The sequence below is a fragment of the Cydia fagiglandana genome, chromosome 6, assembly GCF_963556715.1.
Source record: "Cydia fagiglandana chromosome 6, ilCydFagi1.1, whole genome shotgun sequence".
Lineage (NCBI taxonomy): Eukaryota > Metazoa > Arthropoda > Insecta > Lepidoptera > Tortricidae > Cydia > Cydia fagiglandana.
Window position 1 is genome coordinate 15,754,562 of NC_085937.1, and position 23,331 is coordinate 15,777,892.

Genomic DNA, 23,331 nt, shown 5'->3' on the forward strand with positions numbered 1-23,331 from the left:
GAACAACTTCAATTTGTATGGCCACACTTCAATTTGTATGAACAGCCAATAATTTGTATGGCATTTCAAACTGTTTTAAGAAGTCGGTTATTTTTTCTATTAATGATTATTTATAACCTTCGACGTGGAATAATGAAATCCTAGAAAGGAACTTTGAAATGTTTCAGTAAATAAAATCATGACGTACCTACTAATACTATTACAGTACAGTCCAAGTACAGTCGATCCATACCGATTGCCTATTTTCAATAACTAAGCTTCCCGTAAAGCAATTTGCGAGCTGTATTTTTGGTAATTGACTATTATCTATTATTATCAGCAATTGTCTTCTAGAGCTGGGGCTTAATACTGGACAGTAAATGAATTGCATTTTACTTGTAATAATTTGTAAATTAAAGGTAACGTCTAGAGTTGTCAGAGTATTAGAAACTAGGTTTGCGGCTGCAAAGTTGTGTGTAGTTGCATTTTGAACTGTGCTCACTTGTGATAGAGTCGAGGGGTGGGTTTCTGCCGCATGCGGGACGCATAGGGGAGTAGCCGGCGCGTCTCAGCTGGCAAGCAGCCCGCTGCCCACCACAAAGCTTATAAAAGTGGGCGACTATCTGTTCCCGCGCCCGGCGCGCCGCACTCCTGACGCTCTCCTCATGGGGCGCGCTAACCTTACACGATAGTACCTACATTAACAAAAAAAAGAAAGTATTCTTTCTGTATAATTGGATGTATGTACAAAACCAAGTGATTGGGACCAAGTGATAGTGAGGGTAAGTTGATTCAAATGTGACAGTGCTACCAACCGAGGACTGTGGATTGTGATTGTGTTCAGTGTTGCCAGCGTATTCGGACTCCTAGGTTACGGATAAAATGGATTGTTAGTGCCGGATGTGATTAGGTGCGGATAAAATGCAGAAGCGTGTATTTTAACGAGATTTCTTCTTCGGAAGTGGAAAAGTTACGGAAGTGATAGCCAGTGTTACCAGGAATTTAACTGTGCACTATTGTTTTGAACATAACCATGTGATCAAGTCAACCAATCGTGTGCGTAAAACTTTACATGAGCATTCGACTCATTTCTTTCTTACTTTTGGACTGAATAGAAAGGAACGAGTAAATGTTTTCAACTGTTGGGCTTCTGCCACCTTTGACTTGCCAGACTATTGTTACGTCATTTAACTCATATAAAGTCCTGACTACTGGTAATACTGGCTCATCAGAGTTTAAAAATAATGCGATTATTGTAAATAGTTATCAAACAATTTTATATAAACCACCAAGAATTATATTGCCAATGGATAACAGTATGGCCTACTAGTATAAGTAGTACAATCTCGTGGCAGTTTGATGATTAACGATATTCGTTAACTCAAAACAAAAGACTTAGGTACAAAATTATCTTAGTTGTTAGACGGTGTTCTTTAATGGCTATCTTATGTACTTACAAATTAACTGTCCAACCAAAAGAACCTTTGTATATAGACTCTTGCTATGAAGTGACGCAACTTATGGTAAACATATTGAATATAAACATTATATAAACAGTTGTTTGTTACAGAATGATTACATAACAATTGTAATTGAATTAAATACAAAACTGTGCGGTGCTTTTGCATAAAACAATAAAACTGTAAAAATAAACTTTTATTATCAAATCCCGTAAGTTAATATGTATTATAATACTGATGTGTTGATTCCATACCGACTATCATATAAACAAAGCGCGTACTTTATTTGCACGTACAATAAACAAAAACCTTTGATGAGAACAGATATTTCTTCCACGATTGTAACTAGCCTGTTAGAAATAAAACAGGATAGAATATCTATAAAATTAATGTATTTCTGAGCTAGACTATAACCTTTCTGGTGCGTTCCAAATCCCTTTTAGCCTATCCGACCTGCCAAAGCAGATGGTCCGTTACGACACACTCAAGTACGATATTCTATTTCGATTATTACCTTCGGCCGTTTATTTGTAGATGACGAATCGCCTTACGAACACTGGCATTTGCCAGGGACTTGCGTATGCTCGTTACATTATCTCGGAATTTTAAAAGCTTGCTTTTTATTTATGTACTCCGCACCTGCTAGGAAAACTCGCGCCGATCGCCGATCGTTGATTTACGAACTCGGTCCTCCCTTTCCGTTGGTTCGCAATAACTACGTAACGTAACATACTTTATTCGTACCTCACAAATAAGAAATCGAGCAAAGGAATTAGGAAGCACTTAGGTACATGTAAGAGTAATATGGTCCAAGTATAATCTTTTTCTTTTACAAATACTGTATTGGTGTCAGAAAACGAAAAAAAAATGACTAAAAACTCACATTTCGGTTAAGTCATTATGCGTGCTCTAATAAAATCCTTATATAATATATGTACCTACAATGAATCAAATTGAAAGTCGCAGGTACATAACCCTACGTATAGGCACATAAACATGCGCAAGGATATAACAACACAAATGTGTTCATTGTAGTATTTAACGCGGCAGCGTCAACACGGAAATAAGTCGTCCAAGTCCAAATCAAACCGAAGCGATTAATGGGCGATAAACCAAAAGTTACTGCCGCAAGTCTAGCGCGTGATTCAATCGCAGGAAATACGCTTTACCACATTATTCCCTCGTTAATTGCATGCTGAAACTAAAACTCTTCATTACGTTCATGGGTTCCACCCACTATCACTAATTGACGATTATTATATTTTTTTAATATACTAATCAATAGTATATTGGCTGTTCAAAGAGGCAACGCCAGCAGCGTGCTAGGCACATTTACCCGGGTAGGTACCTATCGACCCTAGTCTGTAAATTTCTATAATATTACTTTTTATATTTGTTATATAACATATTAAATGATTACTTCGCATCAAAATACATAAATCAAACATAATATATTAGGGTCATACACATTTCTTAACAAACTCGTTCGCGTCTTTCCTGTAGACATCGCATATTTAAGGGAACCTAAAGCTAATTTTTACGCGGCACTTTTACAGGCGGGTTACATTTTTTCAATACTTGAAACTCAAATAAGAATAACAATAGATATATGTACCAGAGTCGTTATCTTTGATTGTATTATCCACAGAAATGACATTTTTCTAAAATATATTTGACCCATTATAGACTATTTGAGTATCTACTTTTAATTTGTCAATTTCTTCCTACTTTAAGAGTGTTTCTGTAAGTATCATCAGTCGTAACGTTTAACTTGTAAACAACTAGGTAACTGAGATCATTGAGCTCTTTTGAGGTTTGTGGAGTTTGTCTTGGTCATGTTGTCAAATAAAGAAAGACACCTAACTACTTAGTCCTTAAGAAAATGCACCTTATTTTGTAAACTCGCTCGTAAATTACCGTTAAATCGTTGTGTATTGGAAGCCAAGTTTCTGAACACGTAACACTATAAAATGTCGTCTCCGTAATACATTTTATTTCAGCCGCCGAAATAAACGTTGGTAGCATTGGCATTCAGCTGTTTTCCTGTAATTTTATATTTCCACTCGGTGAATTTATTCAGTGTCATGAAGACAAGGCTGACAGTTTTTCAGTGGCCGCCCTTGCAGCTGGCTTGTAAATTTATTAAGGAACTGTTTTTTTTCAGGAATTTGCTGAACCGTTTTAACTTGCGTGGGTTTACCACGTTGTCAACTGCTTTCGCGAAAAAATACACACCGTATACACACATATAATAGGTACATACTTAATACCAAATAACTAAAATAACAACGAAAGTGCCTGTCGAAAACCTGTGAAGTAAGTTTTTAAACAACTCGTTTTAATAGTGAAGATATTTACTAACAGACACTAAAATATAAATAATAAATACATACAATAATTTAAAATTATATTAATTAATTACCTATGTACCTATTCGTACGCTTATCGTGAACCTCTAGGTTTTATGTTTTAAAAGCCATTGCCGGTTTTGCTAGTACACTTTACCTAGACCGATCCTAGGGCGAATTAGTTTCAGCTAGTAGCACACTGATGCTACTACGTAGACACGATTGCACAGGTTTACAAACCTGAAACGTAAACAAATCAACTGTTTACTAAAACAGCAATGGAATCGTGCCTCTACTACGGGCTGCCAGGATTATGCGATCGTACGCAAGCATAAAGCTCTACATCAACTAGGTATTGGTATATCCCTTTTCTTTCATCGCGTTACGTCAACGGCACGTCAACGGACACCTTCCTGGAGACACGAGGAATCCGAAACAAGACGGCCTTGGCCGCTCCAAACTTAGCTGACCGTGACAGACGCATTCTGTGTCCTCGTGGTCTCCACGCACATAGATTCATTTCCATTATCTATTAACAACGATAAGTTTTTTTTTCATGAAAGATTTAGAATCTACATTTAGAATGTAATAACTGATTTCAATTAATTCATACATTTTTTTTGCGTTTACTTGTACGGGTACTTACTTAATTTATCCGGAATTGGTTGCATACTGAGTTAAAGTAAAAACAAAAATATTAGTTTAAGCATAATACGTCAACCATTATATAAACAGAATGGAAAGCAGAATTTATTCGTTCGTATTTGTCTTATATATAAATGGTTATATATTTAAATTTGAGTGATAAACATTACTTAAATTTGAGTACCTAGTACTGACAATTGATACTCGCCATTAATTTAATTGATTACCGACATTATACAGGGTGATTCAGGAGACGTGAGCAGGACTAACACTGCGCATTTCGTAAATTATAAGCAACTGTTTCGTGTCAGTATTAGTGAGGTTAACGTTAATTTTCTAGTCGTGTTGGAAAAAAAAGTTATTAATTTATTTACGACATGCATGGTCACCCTACAATTAGAATACTAAACTACCGATATTCTGTGTCAAACTGAATGTCATCACGGTCTGGTTACTTTTGAAAACTCGTATCTCACTCAAGTTTGACAGTTTATGTTCTTCGTAATCATAATGCTGTCATTACGGTTAAAGAGGTTTTATGTTTATTAAAATTATTAAATTAGGTCTTGTAGGGTGACCATGATTGTAGAGAATTAAATTTGCCCTCGCCAAAAAGTTAAAAAATAGGAAAAAGTGTGGTTGTTTCACCTAAATACGATGGTGATCGATCAATGATCAGTTACTGAGTGTGCAGGATTAGTCCTGCTCACGTCTCATGAATCACCCTGTAGATACAGTACCTAACGGTAATGAAAACACTTTCGTGTTTTCCGTATTCATTTATACATCAGAGTAGGGTATGAATTAAAAGAAAATTGTTCTGTAAACAATGTTATTTCAACGATATACATGCACGCGGTAACTTGGGTGAAGGCAGGGATCGGAACCGGATTTTTGCAAAAACTTCGAAATAACCATGGTATATGTATTTCAAATTATTTTATACACCAAATGTAGGACTCCGTTATGTTTTTAGGTAACGACTTCGTATTATTAGATTGCCCAATTAGAAATGAAATAATTATACAACAAAAAACTAAAAAATACCGTTTTCGTTCCCATACAAAAAATACCGGTATCCGAGCCCTGGGTGAAGGAACGCACATAAACGTAATTAAACTTATTAAGTTAAGTAGAATAATATATCTAATAACTATCAATTATCATACCTAGGTACACTAACGTAACCTAACACGACGACATACATTTTATTCCAGTTCAACTAACGAGTAAGTATTGGGCGTACGTGTATCAAACTGTTCTTGGCCCATAACCTGCTGAGTCATCGTTTATCTAAATTGATATTGATTTTTAGGGTTCCGTACCCAAAGGGTAAAATGGGACCCTATTACTAAGACTTCGCTGTCCGTCCGTCCGTCCGTCCGTCCGTCCGTCCGTCCGTCCGTCCGTCTGTCTGTCACCAGGCTGTATCTCACGAACCGTGATAGCTAGACAGTTGAAATTTTCACAGATGATGTATTTCTGTTGCCGCTATAACAACAAATACTAAAAACAGAATAAAATAAAGATTTAAATGGGGTCCCATACAACAAACGTGATTTTTGACCAAAGATAAGCAACGTCGGAAGTGGTCAGTACTTAGATGGGTGACCGTTTTTTTTCTTTTTTTTTTGCATTATGGTATGGAACCCTTAGTGCGCGAGTCCGACTCGCACTTGCCCGGTTTTTAGTTAATAGGTCATGTCAGGCTGTATTAATTTTCAATACAAATAGATAGCCTAATATTGTTAAAAAATGTGTTTTACGGAAAAAACATGCTTTCCAGTGTTGTATTTTAAAAGAGACCAAAACGAGAGGTTAATAACTTCCAATTTAACACTATCAAAGAGGGTGCTTAGGTGAATATATACAGGGTAGCTAAAAAACCGGGCAAGTGCGAGTCGGACTCGCGCACGAAGGGTTCCGTACCATAATGCAAAAAAAAACGGAAAAAATGCAAAAAAAAAACGGTCACCCATCCAAGTACTGACCACGCCCGACGTTGCTTAACTTTGGTCAAAAATCACGTTTGTTGTATGGGAGCCCCACTTAAATCTTTATTTTATTCTGTTTTTAGTATTTGTTGTTATAGCGGCAACAGAAATACATCATCTGTGAAAATTTCAACTGTCTAGCTATCACGGTTCGTGAGATACAGCCTGGTGACAGACAGATGGACAGACGGACGGACAGCGAAGTCTTAGTAATAGGGTCCCGTTTTACCCTTTGGGTACGGAACCCTAAAAAGAACTGCATGCAAATTTTAGTACATACCTGTATAATTAACTACAGTTGTATAATACTAAAGAACAGTACCTCGTAATTATATATGCCCTCAAATACCGCGTATACTTTGACAGCTGTACATCTTCGTAGATATCGCCTGAAAAATATTTCGAGTCATACATCAATGTCGTCTGACCGTTTGTCTCTGCCAAGCAGTGCCAACTGTAAACATCCAATGCCGAACCGTCTGTTGCGGCCCAATTGCAACAAGTATAACCTAATTATAGTCATTAAGTATGTTATTACAGTGGTTATAACTCGTATCAGAGGCAATTCTTATTCGTGTGGGGCTTCAAAGGCATGAGGGGCAAACAAACTTTGCTATCGTGTGGAACAATTTTTTTAATTAAACCTTGAGTAAATAGTTATTTGTTTTACAAGGGGGCAAAGTTGTTGTTTAACCGCTCGTGCTAATATTGATACCCGAGCAAGCGAAAGATTCCAAAATTGAACCACGAGCGTAGCGAGTGGTTCGAAAAATGGAATCTTGAGCGTTGCGAGGGTTTCAAAGCACGAGGGTTAAACAAAATTTGCCCCCGAGTGAAACACAAAATTTTTCACCACACCGACCCGAAGCAAATATTAAATGTAAAATATCAAACAAAATAAAACCATCTCAAATCCAAATGAATGTTATTAAATATTTATCATCAAAAGTCATCATTTGAAAGTCAATTCTACCAGCAAACATAAGAAAACAACTCAAAATTTGCATTTGATTACTTTGCCTCACATGTGAATAAAATGCAACTTTGCTATCAGTTTTTGAAGTGCAAAGTAAGCGTTTCCAAGCTGGTGTGGTGAAAAAGTATTTTCACCACACCAAATTTTGAGTTGTTTTCTTATGTTTGCTGGTAGAATTGACTTTAAAATGATAATTTAATTTGGATGATAAATATTTAATAACATTCAATTAGATTTGATTTGGTTTGATTTTGACAACTTTGCCCCCTTGTAGAACAAATAACTATTATCTAAGCCGTGAGGAAAATACTAGCCTTAATTGAAATATTTATCCAAATCATGTCGCTTGAAAATCCATTCCACCAGCTCACGTGATGTAGTAACTCAAAAATTGCATTAGTATATACATATACTTAAGCGTGTATTGTTGTGTATAAAATACTACATTGTACAATGGTTTGTGACTTCTATGAGCCGGTGTGATAAAATTTAAATTTGTTTTACAAGGGAGCAAAGTTGTTGTTTAACTCTTCATGCTAATATTGATACCCCGAGCAAGCTAAAGATACCAACAGAAGCGAGTGGTTCGAAAACTGGAATCATGGGTTTTTTTCAAGGCACTAGGGTAAATAAACTTTGCTACCGAGTGAAACAGAACCTTTTTTACCATGTTACCAACTCAAGAAAAATGCTAACTTAAAACATTACAAATCGAATTCAAATGAACGCTTCAATATTTATATATATATATATATATATATATATATATATATATATATATATATATATATATATAATTCGAAATCATCACTTAAAAGTTAATTGAGTTGACAACTGTAAAATTGCAATCACATTACTTTGCCACCCTTGTGAATAAAATGCCACTTTCTCATTCATCAATTTATTAAGAATAAAGGGAGCCTTATGGTCTGGTGTGGTGAAATAGTTATTTGTTTTACAAGGGGGCAAAAAGTTGTTGTAAACAACAACGAGCGGTTAAAACCGCTCGTGCTAATATTGATGCCGAGCAAGCGAATGATTCCAAAATTGAACCACGAGCGTAGCGAGTGGTTCGAAAAATGGAATCTTGAGCGTTGCAAGGGTTTCAAAGCACGAGGGTTAAACAAAATTTGCCCCCGAGTGAAACACAAAATTTTTCACCACACCAACCCGAAGCAAATTTTGAATGTAAAATATCAAACAAAATCAAACCAAATCAAATGCAAATCAATGCTATTAAATATTTATCATCCAAAATCATCATTTAAAAGGCAATTCTACCAGCAAACATAAGAAACTAACTCAAAATTTGCATTTGATTATTTTGTCTCACATGTGAATAAAATGCAACTTTGCTATCAGTTTTTGAAGTGCAAAGTAAGCCTTTTCGAGCTGGTGTGGTGAAAATTAAATTATTTCACTTAACCTACGGCTGTTATATCATCATCATCTGCCTTAAGCGTAAACGTAAACATGTTTTCCACGAGAGACTTTTAATTAATGTCAACTATAAAGCTACTTTATCGCTTGGAGAATAGTGGTGTAAACTGAAAAGCTTTATAATAGTCGTAAAAGACAAGCCGCGTATTGGTAAGCAAGGACCGGGGAGCTCGACCCGGGTAGCGCCCGCTATAAAAAGATCATCACAGGACAGGACGGTCGCGACGCCGTGCGAGCGCGACAAGCAACCCTGGAAAGCGAGTCGACTCTGCCATCGAGTACTGTTGCCAAAATAATTAAAGAAATCTCCGACATGTCCCTCGCCCGCGCCCGCGCCGCGCTAAAATCGTCGCTCCCGCCCGGGAGTCACTACTCGGGGCGCGGCGGGAAAACACCTCCCGCGCCACTCTTATTTCTTCTTTCCTTCCCGACGCTGTCGAAATATATATCAGTAAGTCGAAAATAACAACTCTTACAACGCATTCCTGTGAATAAAATAATGAAAAAGTGTCAATTAAGTGTTTTCTAAGTAAATAACACAGTTTGTGAATTTATTACCAGTGATAAGTGTGTTACATAACGCAAAGAAATTATGTTCACGTTTCTGCATTTTAAAAATACCGCATTTTGAAGGCGCCTATTGAACGAAAATAGCCTTCCGTCACGTGGTACAGAACCGGCCTATAACATCGCTCCACATTTATCCGTAGCTCTAAATCGTTCCGCTTATAATAAAACTATGTTATATTTATAAAATAAATTATTTTAGCATTAAAAATATTTTCGTACTCATTTCAGATTTTGCTTATATCATAAAAAGCTGTAGTAAATAAAAGGGTTTTAATTTGGTTTATTAGTTCTTGACATAAGTGATAGGTGGCGCTACACCTTCTCACTTTTACAACGTCACGTTAGACGTCAGTTTAAGAAAAAATGACGGCTACATTGGATACGTGTTCTAGTAGTTTATGATATTTACGAGAAAAGTATTAGTTTAGTACAAATACAATAGATTCTACTTAATAAAACTATAGTCCAGCGCTGTCCTGTTTTAAGTGTAACATTGTTAATGACAGTCATTTCTCATGAATAAGAAAAGTTCTTGGTGAGTGGAATAAGACAGTAAAACGGTGCATGCGATGCAGGAAATTGCTACTTACAATTTCGGTTTCTTGCCCTATTTACCCATGGTATTCACGGCTATCGTGTGAATAATAATTATGTTAAAAATGCCAAGTGATGACAACGTATTTTGAATTTATTGTGTCGCAATTATTTAACTTCTCACCCTTGACTTGCATATTCTATTTTTTTAACAGTAAATAATGTTCAAAAACATATAAAAGATAGAGCTATTATGTTGAATATTCTGCGGTAAAGCATCTGTAAAATTTAAATGGAAATCCCATGTTTAAAATAACATAACCTCACTAGTGTTGCAGTGATGATGATGACTGGTCAATTCTAACCTTAATTATTTATCTTTACAGAACTGACGGCAACATAGACTTTCACCATGGAGGACGCTCATACGAAATCCGTGGAAGAAGTCTTATCATATTTTGGAACAGACCAAGATAAAGGCCTTACCCCAGATCAAATCAAAAGGAACCAAGAGAAATATGGACCAAATGGTAAGTGGATCTACCTACCTACCTTGTTTTTGTTTAGGTCATGCTGTTCTAGACCAGCCAGTCAGAGTTAGGATGTTGAACATTCATAACAACAATAATATCTTATCATGTTGATTATTACAAATATCAATTAAGGGTGGTATTACACCTGTTCAATTTCTTTGTCCAATGTGTATTTTGTCTCACAATTTGCTTGACGAGAGAGTGAGATGCAATACACATCGGAACAATATTGTGGATGGACGGAGTAACAATATAAAACACAGAAATCATGACACATTTAATAGACATATAAACAAATCATTGTTGGTTGTATCTCTCTAATACCAAAGCATAATAACCAAATACAATTCAGTTCTCATTCTCAGGTTGTTGATAGACAATATTAATTGACATTATTGACTTAACATTGAACTAAGAGGCAATAAATATAAACATTTTATTAGGTACCTAATACAATACCTACCTATTTAATGTGTCCTTATAATATACACTATAATTCATTATGATAATAACCTAAACCTTTTAACTCATAGATGCAATATTTATTCTATTTTTGGGCTAAGTTAGGAAAACAAAAGTAATAAACCTAGAGATATTACTGTGTATGCGTGTTTTCACTTAACTGTGTATCATAATGTTATTGACTGACGGTCAATGTCAAATCCCATACATTTTTCAGGAATGTGATGGTTAGACGATACTGGACCACAACATCGCACTTTAAAGTACAAGTAAAAATGAAAATGCCCGTATTACTACTAACTGCGGTTACCATCCAAATTTATTTACATTATATCCATTAATTAAAAATTTTGACTAAATGGAAAAGTGACAAGTCCAAAACACATTATCATCGGGTGACAAGCAAAAGTCACTAAGTACTATAAAAAAATTAAAGTAACAATGCACTTTATTACACTTGTAACACGATTTATTGTCCAATAATTTCAATGGTGTTAGTTAGTGACTTTTGCTTGTCACCCGACATTATCTAAAAAGAGAAAATTATCCTAAAGCACATGCAGCTCAATCATTTACAGAAAATATGTGTCCATTTGGCATCATACTGCCATATCCATCAATCAGTCAGGGTTACTTGACTCCCTGCCAACTACTAACCTGGATGTGAATCAACCGCTGTTGACAACCATTTTAAAAATAAATATTCTACGGATGACCTTGGACGCAAAAAAATTACTTTAAATAATTAAACCACACCTGTAATTGTCTTTATTAACACCATTGTAATCAATAATATAATGTCTGTGCTGTCATTACTGATGCAATAGATAACAGAGAAGTATTGAAGATTAAGTTTAGCCAATTATCTAACATGTTTAGTTTTAAAAGAGCTCAAAACATTGAATTGACTGTTTTTCAGTTTACGTCTTACATTAAGAACTGCTGATCATTTAAAATAATTTAAATTAATAGCAGAAATGAGCTGTTGATCTACAACAATAATATTACTTAAGTAGGTATTAAATTCTAGATACATGGGGTTAATCTTAATATATTTATGGCGTTATTCATAAACACGTTACTGGCCTGCGTTAGCTATGAATCGTTTGTCTTTATCTGTCATTTTACTTATGTTTTTGTAAGAAAGGAATAAAACATAATTTAACTAAATTAGGTCCGTAAAGTTTTATGAATAAGGGGCTTAAACTATTTAAATCACACGGTCATTAATATACGCATACTACCGTTCACGAAGTGAAAATACGCAACTTAAATTGAGTCGTCTTTTGTCTTCTTAACCTAGTAACCGGCTTAACGCAAGTTACTATACACACAAAGTGATAAACTGAACCGAATACATTCTTGATTTCCTTCATAGACATGTACCGTTGAAACCAGCCAATCCAGCCATAAAACAACTAGAACTAGGGTTGGTTAAAACTCGAGTCCTTTGAGTCCTCTGCTTTAAGACTCAATTTTGTTTTTAGGACTCATATAAGTAACTAATTAAGTCGAAACATGAATTCTTTTCAACATATTAGAGACTCGAGTGTTTTGTAGAGACTCGAGTCCTTTTCAGAGAATTGAAAATGCATTGTCTTCATGTAAAATTCATGGGTTAGGTACGCCATACAATAACGATTTTTTTACTGCTACTAGTATTTGGATAAAACGTACAAAAATGTTGACGCAGTTTTTAATAGGGGGCTCGAGTCTTTTTGTGTTGTGCTTAAAAAAGACTCAATAAAGGTCTCGACTCGAGACTAAAACACACTCTGAAGTTAGCACAGAGTCTCGTAAAACGAGTAGAGTTCCTTCAAATTTTCACTCGAAAGATTCGAGTGTCTACCAACATTACATAAAAGAGCTGGAACTAAATTATTAATCACATTGATTGGTAGAAGAAAACAATTAGATTCATTATCCGATCGCGTCTAAGCGTTTTTGCTAGTGGAAGCTTGTGTAGGTCATAGGCGTATCCATGGACTGAAAAAGTCCATTGTCTCTGCCTCGGTATGCTAATTGTTACGACGTACTCCTCCCAAATTATGAACAATTTTAAATTATAACTATGTATATCTATTTCTGTATTTAATAGGAATATTAACCAGTTTGTCAGAAGCACTAGACCAGTGGTTCCTAACCTGGGGGTAATTACCCCCGTGGGGGTAAAACTGGTATTTTACAGGGGTAATAAGCTAACCTAATATAACAAACGTACACGTTTTAGGTTTTATTACCATTGGTAGGAGGCCGAGGAGGGGTAAAATCAGGCTCCCTGGTTAGTCTTAGGGGTGACCGGACTGAAAAGGTTAAGAACCACTGCACTAGACTTACTAAGGTATAAAATCAGATTCAAAATTTCTATATTGGTCAAAACAATAGATGCAGTAAAGGTTTTAAATTATTTACAGGTTTCTCTATATTCTAAAGAACTACTATCAAGTAGGCATACCTAATATATATAGTAATTTAACCATAAATACATAATGGTCAGTATACAGTTCATAACAAGTATTGTTATCAGACTTCCCTGTTTGTTTCTCGTAGTAAATTTAGGAATGCAAGTATTCATATGTGACGTCCCACGGGTAAAGGTACCTTATGGCGGTTGGCGCTTACGCTATTATTAATTTATTAACGCCGCTCCAATACTATTGCGGTGCTATGCGACGTAAGCGCCAACCGTCACAGGATACCTTTTCCCGTGGAGAGTCACATATTTCTCGCGAGCTCTTTTTATTCCACCTGTTGAGTCACGATCACGATCCAGTTTATACGAATACGAAGGTAAACTTAGTGCATACAACATTCATATTTACGCCTCGCTAAGCATATCGACATCAACTTCATTCAATTTTGTATCATTTTGTAATAAAATAGGTACAGTCAGCAATACTATTCGCTTAGCACCTTTGCATACAAACTTCTATGCAGGAGGTACCTTTTTTCTGCATCTGATTGTACAAACAAAATAAATTCGCGAATTTAAAGGATTGACTAACAAACTGATTCAATCGGTTATCACACCGATGCAGCCGAGCCGATGTGTGAGCGGGACATCGCTATATTCGTACATTGCACTATTTCGCTTATACACCGGAGCGGTGTGCGGATTCGCATTCAATATGTAGACCGCCTTAAACTGACCTATCGCCCGCTACACACGTGTTGATCTCACAAACCATACCGCTAATTGCGGCACCGAAAATATTTGCATAGAAACTGGCGTCTTGTCCTGTGTCCTGACCTATGTTTGGCGCTCGCTTGACTAAGTTTGCATTACATTGCTTGCCTTGTTCTAACCAATGTAACTTTGGTCTCTGTTTACGCGTAGTTGCTAACTTTACACTTATACTGGTTCGCCTGAGATACGGATGATGTGTTTGAGCGTCGGTATGCTATGGGTGTATCGTTTTGCATAACACACAGCGAACATATATCTTTTGCTAAAACTATAAAATAATGATTGTTACTTTGACGCGCAGTTTCATCCGCTACTCTTGCTGCCTATTATAAAGTTAGTGACGAATACTAACATATAAAGAAGCATAAACGCTCGTGCCTATAGGTAGTGCCTGCTCCTTATCATTTACCCTGGTTAATACACTTGTAATCTCCGTGTATAGTAAGTGCCCCAACTTAAGTAGTGCGGGGTTCCCACGTCGCCGTACTAACTGTATAGAAAAGTCGATATTTATGTTAAAGCACTTACTGTAGATAATTACCCCGTTACTGCCCGATGGCGTACTTAATAGCTAATCGATAATATTTTTATCAAGGCTGTTGTGATAGACTCGAAGCTTTGAAGCAATAGAGATGCAGGCTTGTTTATAAATAGGCTGCATGAGCAGAGTCGCCAGTGCGTGCACGGGCACCGAGCCACGAAGCGCCCTCGGGCGTAACCCTCCCTAGGGGCTAACCTATTAATAAAGAGGGGCAGTTATTGACACATATTACGCTTATAAAGCTACCCGATTTTTTTTATTCACTCACTAATGTATTATATTCATGATAGTTTATAATTATAATAACCTCCGACACTCCTGCTGCTGAAACGAATTTTACGACAACTGATACTAGGTATGATCCGACAAATAGTTTGGGCGCAGGGTGTCAAAGAAATAACAGAAAAACATACACACACACTTGAAAAATATGAGGCTTTTTTGTAGACAAGTAAAGATTGAATTTTGAAGACACAATTTACGTTTACGCTTGTTACATAGGGCTTTCAGTTCCGAGCTCACAAGCAACCCAAAACCTGACAAACGAACGTACAGGGAGCAAAATTGCATGGACACATCGTGAAAGAATTCATTAATAAAGTAGCTATGTCATTAACGTATATATCTAGGGACTGGCCTGTAAGCACTAAAAATGGTACTAGTTTAGCGGTGTGACTCACGAATTCCAGCCAATCGTACAGTCTAACGCAACTAGTTGCGACCAATAGCGCGCGTGATGCGAACTCATCAACCAATCGCGCGCGTGATGCGAACTCATCAACCAATCGTGTTGTACCGGTGTCACACCGCTGTACTGGCCCCTGTCATGCCTCATTATTATTGTCCGTAGGGCCAGTCCCTAGATATCTATGTCAATGAGCTATGTACTTTTGCGATTAGATGTACATGCCGAGCAAATAGAGACCGTGATGATAGTCAGTTCAGCTCAAGTTTTTCTCAAATCATGTTAATTTACCCGCATCTGCCATCGTACAACCAAAGATTGTTTTTCTTCTAACCATGCGGCATAAACTACACGTCAATCCGCCTGAGGTTCCGTCACAATACGGAAAATGTTGAACGAGAATAGATCTTAAAGGCGAATTTCATGCCAGCAAGGAGATAACAACAAGTTTCATGTTTTACCTAAGTACCTAAGGCCTTTGTTATTGAGTGAAATGAGCCGTGAACGAATCATTAAAATTGCAACATTTCCACCTAACCTTACTTGTGATGCTCTCAGGCAAAAAGTATGACATGATAATAAAGACAATTTCTTATTGCATCCTTTCTCTAGTCTGTTCATTATACACTTCCGGTAACACTTTATTTTCAATCAAATCTATCATAGAAAAAACCTTTAAAATTATGTAAGTATAAATACAAAAAATTGTGGTATTAAAGTAGAAAATTAGAAATGGTATAAATACTTACATGTACCAGTAGGTAATACTACTATTCGCAATTCTAATGTAATTGCATATTCCGTATATTTTTTAATATGTTTGCAAACAAGCTTTGCTTAGTTTGGGACTAGGTTGATCTGTGTAAGATGTCCCCAATATTTATTTATTTATTTAAAGATTACAGGGTTAAAAACTAAAACTTAGTTGCAGGCTTTTAGTATCATACCAAAGTATTAGTGGAAGTTTTGCGTGTCTCATTAAAGTCATTAAAGCGGAGTGTTCCACCTGTGGCGAGGTGTCCTTAATATTTTCATGTAAGGCTTTACTTAGCTGAATTTGAGGTCGGCCCAAAGTGACGCCAGCCAACAACCAACCTAATTCACCGCTGTTCATCATTGAATTACTTAATCTTTATTTGATCTTTAATTTATATTGTCGCAACAATGTATTTTATCATGTCTAAAACTTTAAAACCTGAACAAATAAATTTGTACGCACGACAGAATAAAACACACATAGTTATCGTGCACCGGTTTAGGTCACGACTTTCATTGTTTCGATCGTATTAGGATTCGCTTTAATAAGAGTGGGGAACGGTCTAACTGTATATGACGCTTTATATGACCACTTGACTAAACTGCAAAACGTAATTCAAGACCAAAAAAGTAAGATGTTACCACTTTTTACTAGCGCGTCTTGTATTTATGTAAAAATAAGTAAATAAAAATACTTTTTGAAATCGTAGGAGTAAAATTACTAATAAATAAATTACCTTAGAGTGATTATTTACCAAAAGGAATTTTCAATTTTACAAACAAATTATTGCAGTGCAACATTATCTTACTTTTTTTGGTCTTGAATTACGTTTTGCAGTATAGTAAAGAATTTAAACGAACCTTATATGCAGCTGTAATCTCGAATAAAACATCCTCTAACGTCATCCTAAACCGTGTTTAGATAATACTGGCCCGGCCTCGGTTCGAGTGCATGCATACATTACATACATATGTAAGGGTTTTCAGCACAGATAAATCTGTTTTGTTAGCTCACCACGACCTTACGTGCTCACGATAAATGGCTTGGATTCAACAGGTTTGCTTCCTCTTACGTCTAAACTAAACAATCCATAAAAGTTCTGACGAGTGTCTTTTATTGTCAGTTTTGTTGCTTTTAAATTAGTGTCGACTACGTCACTAAAATTTATTAGCGTAATTATAATGAGAAAACCAACTGCTTGAGGAATTTGCATGATAAATCGTGCAGAAGATATTATTGTGGATCGGCGCTTCAGAGTTCCTAGGCTGAAATATTATAAAGCGGGCTGTGGGTTTATTTTAGACGAGATACGTTGGCGTGGCGTCTACGCGCCGACCAACTGACGCGCGAGCACTATGCGATATTCTATTTATTTTACAATACGAATATTTGATGTTGTTTATTGACTGTATCGTGTTTTATCCACCTCATTATATTCTTAGAAACCCATTTCACGTGGCTGGCGTTTTTTCTCGAGGTTGTCGCCGGCGTTTTGTCATTTATTTTTAGACTTCAGTTACTTTCTTGTGTACTTTCACATTTCCACGCTGCTCGCGAAACTTGTATTATGTTAAAAACGAGCACGGGGGTGCGAAAGCTCTACCTTTCAAATACCTACTTCAGATAAATATGTACCTACGTTATAATTAGGCTTCAGACTGAAACCATTATTATGTTTACCGAAGATCTCTCTCTAGTATGTAGAGCAGCAACAAGGTTGAATTGTTTTGTCTTCGCCCACAACGTCAGTCTAGTAGCCTAGAGCTCCGTTGTTTCGTATTTTGCATTGCTTTGTGTAATCAGTTCATGATTTCAGTATCTTTCCTACATGCGTGACTCATTTGCGTACGTTGATCTTGAATTTATTATGACCGAGTTCAAAGCTTGTTTTGTTCTAATGTTCTGCAAACGACGTAGGTCATAGTAGAGGAGACCCATAGAACCGAGACATTGACCCTTTCAACATTCGCTCGTCTTACAACTCTGTTTCTTATCATTATCAAGGCGGTTTTACTTAGCACTTCGTGTATATGATCGACGCGCGTATACCGCCATAAGATCAGGAAAAAGCCCGTCCCCATCATGGCTCCCGCCAATATAATATGATTAAAGCAATCCAATCACGGGTGCATCCGCTAGATTGTCGCGCTGCAGCGGCCTGTTACTCTTCTACAAGCGCGTCAATTGAACGAAGGTCGCAGCTCGGCACACGCCACCTGTGGCATGTCGCTAACAGGACTTGCTGCCATGACGCACATTCATGCAAATCTAATCTTAACTTTACTCCGCATAAGGAAGAAAACACCGCAATCGTTGTTTTTTTGTTCAACGTTAACCATGTGACCACATATTTATTAGATTAAAAGCACATTTTAAAGCCTATGTACATCGATTATTATGTACTTTAGAACAAATCCTGAAATGGCAAACTTGCTGTTTCTCACATTTAGACACTGTCGTTTTATTTATGTAAAACTTTTTACGGCGCGAATTCTAGGATAAGTCTCCACGGTCCCATGTCTAAAGTCTTCCAAGACGTTAAGTAAGAGCTAGAAGATATACAACTCGCGTAACTTGGCCAAACGTTTAAATACCAGGCGGTCTTCAGCAAGCGAACCAGAACCTGAAGGACATTATTAAATTCTTAACCCAAGCAACAGCAGAATAAATGAAGCTAACAAAGTATTTTTTATTCAGTGCGCTTACCTGCCTCAACTTTATCATGCTACGAGAATCTACCGCGGAACTTTATACTAATGACCATTAAATCCAAGAAGAACAAACTCAGACAAAAAATAAAGTCAACAGCCTTCACTTAGCACTTCCTTTATATACGATAGCGATAACTACGCACGCGGCTATATTATGAGTTCCATTTATAGTGGATAGTTAAATTTGCATTGTTAGGACAGATCAGCAACCGAAACACGTCCGACGGCCTTTAGGAAGCGTAACGACGCCGTTGTCTCTGCAGTTATAGCATCGCGAAACTATCATCGTACGCGAATTTCTAGATGGGGAGAATGTAACCAATTCAATCTTTCAAGACACTAGGAATTTCTAAATTATGTACCTACAAAGCTGCCTATAAGTAAGATAAGATTGCCACTGTCCCTAGCCCTACTGGCTCTACTTTTCTGACTTCAGCATAGTAGAATAGTCAGAACATATGGCTATTATAGCGGTATTAGGAGGATAAGTCTCTCGTAGGATTAAGTGTCGCCAAGTCCGCTACTGTGCATTATCGATGAGTTGACTAATTGCTTACATTAGTCTACAAGGAGCTCGCCGGTTCGGCCGAGCGTACGCAAATAGAGACGCGCGATTGACTTAGAGCACATTGCCCGATAGTGGCGCGATAAAATCTACCCTGATTAACACACATGTGTCGCAGAATAAACACGAGACCTTGCAGTGATAATGAGATACGAACTTCTACCCAAATAAATAATACGTGATAACATTCTGAGCTAAATTTATGGGTCACTCGTCACGAATGCATGTTAAATTCATTACGGCTGTGAACTAAATTAGATTTGAAACATTGTGATGACGTTAGGTTAGACGCTACGTAACGAGGTCAACGCTCAGGTCACCGGCCTAACCTTACACTCGATAATAAAGTTAATCTCATCTAAGCACACAACTGAACGTGCTAAGTCTCAACCTGCAAAGGAATGCCGTTTCTTAATATATTTAGCCAAGTGTCAGTCGCCGCGGCCTCCAGTATAGGCACGTGCGTTTTATTTATTCAGCGAATCAGCGATACCTGCGTAGTTTAGTTTCGCATTAGCAACCTGTTTGGGTTAGCTGATAGGCGGCAAGGAGAGCGTTATCAGCCCGGCGTGGAAGTATTGACGCAACACATATACTATGCCATGTCCATCAGCCATCGATAGAGCGCTTTGCCGCCGACCGTGCCGCCGAACTATACATACGCCATACCGGAATGTATTTATGTGCGATCGTAACTACCGAGATAGATCGCATGCCTGCTCTGACTGGTTTATCGTCTGTTAAATTTACTCCTTTGATGTTTTATTCAAAGCTCTAATTATGTTTTTTCCCTCTTTTCAGAACTGCCCACAGAGGAAGGTAAGCACCGGACGAGTACAAACAAATCTTTATCCTTTAACGCGCTTAGAAGTCGTTTCGGCGTGAATAGCAGACACGTGAACGTATATCAGTAGTAGGACTTATTACGCATTCATATTGTTTACTGTGGCTTAAGTGAGTCGCGGTAAGTTGTAAATTCATACTTGAAGAGTTCGAGCGTACCTAACTGTGTCAAGGGCGGCTGCGTCAAATTTTATTTACCTCGGAACCGTGAAATGTGATTAAGCACGTAGCGAAGTCGCCTCGCCGAGATGAATATTAGCGTACCACACGGGGAACAGCGATATTATGCTTGTAAAAATACATCTTGCGGCTTCATAAAACTCTAAAATTATAAAGAACGAATCTGATTCATTTTATCGACAGTGAAATGAAATTGCTATGTTTGATGGTACAGCCGATTAATGTTTCGTGTAAAAATTATCTGAATCGAACGTATTCATTGGCTCTGTAGTCAAGTTTGTATCAACGAATTTGTTTATGCAGCAATTTCCGTTTGCCGAATGATGAAAAATGCCACAAAAATGTATGTCACTGAAATCGAGACGTATTTTTTCCCGTGGTATCTCGAATCTCGACCTCGTTCCCTTTTGTGGCTATCGCCGTATTGGAAGCCGCTAGTGGCCCTCGAAACTCTTTTGTTACTTGAAATATTGGGAAAAACTATACTACGATGTAACATTCATGAGTGACCTTAGAACTGTACGGATAAGATTCCGGCTATCGATCAGGGTGAAAATAAAACCCTATAATAGAGGCGGACCGGATGGTAAATGTTATAATAAAAAAAAACCTTAAATCTTGGATCTAAGGTGTAATTACTTCTGTGTGATTAATGTTACATTTCTGTATTTCAGGCAAAAGTATATGGCAGTTAGTCCTGGAACAGTTCGATGATCTTTTAGTCAAGATTTTGTTGTTAGCCGCTATTATTTCTTTCGTGAGTATTGGTATTTTTTACTACATTTGATAACCTTAAAGAGCATATAGAGTAATAAATGAACTTACAAGACGTTTTTTGTTTCCAGGTATTAGCTTTATTTGAAGAACACGAAGATGCTTTCTCAGCCTTCGTGGAGCCATTCGTTATTTTACTTATTCTTATTGCGAACGCTGTAGTAGGAGTATGGCAGGAAAGAAATGCCGAATCCGCCATCGAAGCTTTAAAAGAATACGAGCCCGAGATGGGTAAAGTAGTCAGAGGCGACAAATCAGGCGTACAGAAGATACGAGCGAAGGAGATCGTTCCCGGCGACATCGTAGAGGTGTCCGTCGGCGACAAGATCCCCGCCGACATCCGCCTGGTCAAGATCTACTCCACCACCATCCGTATCGACCAGTCTATCCTGACCGGCGAATCCGTCTCGGTTATCAAGCACACTGACGCCATTCCCGACCCTCGCGCCGTCAACCAGGACAAGAAGAACATCCTATTCTCCGGCACCAACGTCGCCGCCGGCAAGGCCCGCGGTATCGTCATCGGCACCGGTCTCAACACTGCTATCGGTAAAATCAGAACTGAAATGTCCGAGACCGAGGAGATCAAGACCCCCCTGCAACAGAAACTCGACGAGTTCGGTGAACAGCTGTCCAAGGTCATCTCCGTCATCTGCGTCGCCGTCTGGGCCATCAACATCGGACACTTCAACGACCCCGCCCACGGAGGCAGCTGGATCAAGGGCGCCGTCTACTACTTCAAGATCGCCGTCGCTCTTGCCGTGGCCGCCATCCCCGAGGGTCTGCCCGCCGTCATCACCACCTGTCTCGCTCTGGGCACCAGGCGTATGGCCAAGAAGAACGCCATCGTCAGGTCACTGCCCTCCGTCGAGACCCTGGGTTGCACCTCCGTTATCTGCTCTGACAAGACCGGTACTCTGACCACCAACCAGATGTCCGTCTCCCGCATGTTCATCTTCGAGAAGATCGAGGGTGGCGACAGCAGCTTCCTGGAATTCGAAATCACCGGCTCCACCTACGAACCCATCGGCGACGTTTACCTGAAGGGCCAGAAGGTCAAGGCTTCCGAGTTTGACGCTCTTCACGAGTTGGGCACCATCTGCGTCATGTGCAACGACTCCGCCATCGACTTCAACGAGTTCAAGCAGGCCTTCGAGAAGGTCGGTGAGGCCACCGAGACCGCCCTGATTGTGCTCGCCGAGAAGATGAACCCCTTCAACGTGCCCAAGACCGGCCTCGACCGCCGCTCGTCCGCCATCGTCGTCCGCCAGGAGATCGAGACCAAGTGGAAGAAGGAGTTCACTCTTGAGTTCTCCCGTGACAGGAAGTCTATGTCCTCCTACTGCACCCCCCTGAAGCCCTCTCGTCTCGGAACCGGCCCCAAGCTCTTCGTTAAGGGCGCGCCTGAGGGCGTGCTGGAGCGCTGCACGCACGCTCGCGTCGGAACCGCTAAGGTGCCTCTCAACTCCACCCTGAAGAACCGCATCCTGGACCTCACCCGCCAGTACGGTACCGGCCGCGACACCCTCCGCTGCCTGGCCCTCGCCACCTCGGACAACCCGATGAAGCCCGACGAGATGGACCTCGGCGACTCCACCAAGTTCTACACCTATGAAGTCAACCTCACCTTCGTCGGCGTCGTGGGCATGCTGGACCCTCCCCGTAAGGAGGTGTTCGACTCCATCGTCCGCTGCCGCGCCGCCGGTATCCGCGTCATCGTCATCACCGGCGACAACAAGGCTACCGCTGAGGCTATCTGCAGGTCGATATAATTTATCATTCGTTTCTTTGTTTTGTTAGGGAAACTTGGGCATGTTATAATGTATGGTTGACATTGCAGACGTATCGGCGTGTTCACCGAGGACGAGGACACGACCGGCAAGTCGTACTCGGGCCGCGAGTTCGACGACCTGCCCGTCTCCGAGCAGCGCGCCGCCTGCGCCCGCGCGCGCCTCTTCTCCCGCGTCGAGCCCGCACACAAGTCCAAGATTGTTGAGTTCCTCCAGAGCATGAACGAGATCTCCGCTATGGTCAGTACAACTACACATACACAAGACTAAAATTATGATAACTATATATTAGATTACTCTGCCCTATTTATACACTCATGGACAAATTTAGAGGAACGCAAAACCGTTCTTGATTCT

The 23,331-nt window shown here is 38.8% G+C and overlaps 1 protein-coding gene across 5 annotated transcripts in view; it reads left to right on the forward strand.

The window, feature by feature from the left end:
• The first annotated feature begins 598 nt into the window (after positions 1-598).
• LOC134665299 (calcium-transporting ATPase sarcoplasmic/endoplasmic reticulum type) overlaps positions 599-23,331 on the forward strand; it is a 31,912-nt gene continuing 9,179 nt past the window's right edge. For 3 of the 5 annotated variants that reach the window (XM_063522203.1, XM_063522204.1, XM_063522199.1), the window contains exons 1-6: positions 599-761; positions 10,333-10,476; positions 20,189-20,206; positions 21,085-21,167; positions 21,256-22,946; positions 23,025-23,214. In XM_063522203.1, coding sequence (XP_063378273.1) covers positions 10,359-10,476; positions 20,189-20,206; positions 21,085-21,167; positions 21,256-22,946; positions 23,025-23,214 — 2,100 coding nt within the window. In that variant the 5' untranslated portion in view covers positions 599-761; positions 10,333-10,358. Of the gene's footprint in view, positions 762-9,145; positions 9,294-9,808; positions 9,948-10,332; positions 10,477-20,188; positions 20,207-21,084; positions 21,168-21,255; positions 22,947-23,024; positions 23,215-23,331 lie in introns of those variants that run through there. The other 2 variants (XM_063522200.1, XM_063522202.1) reach the window with 2 other exon arrangements.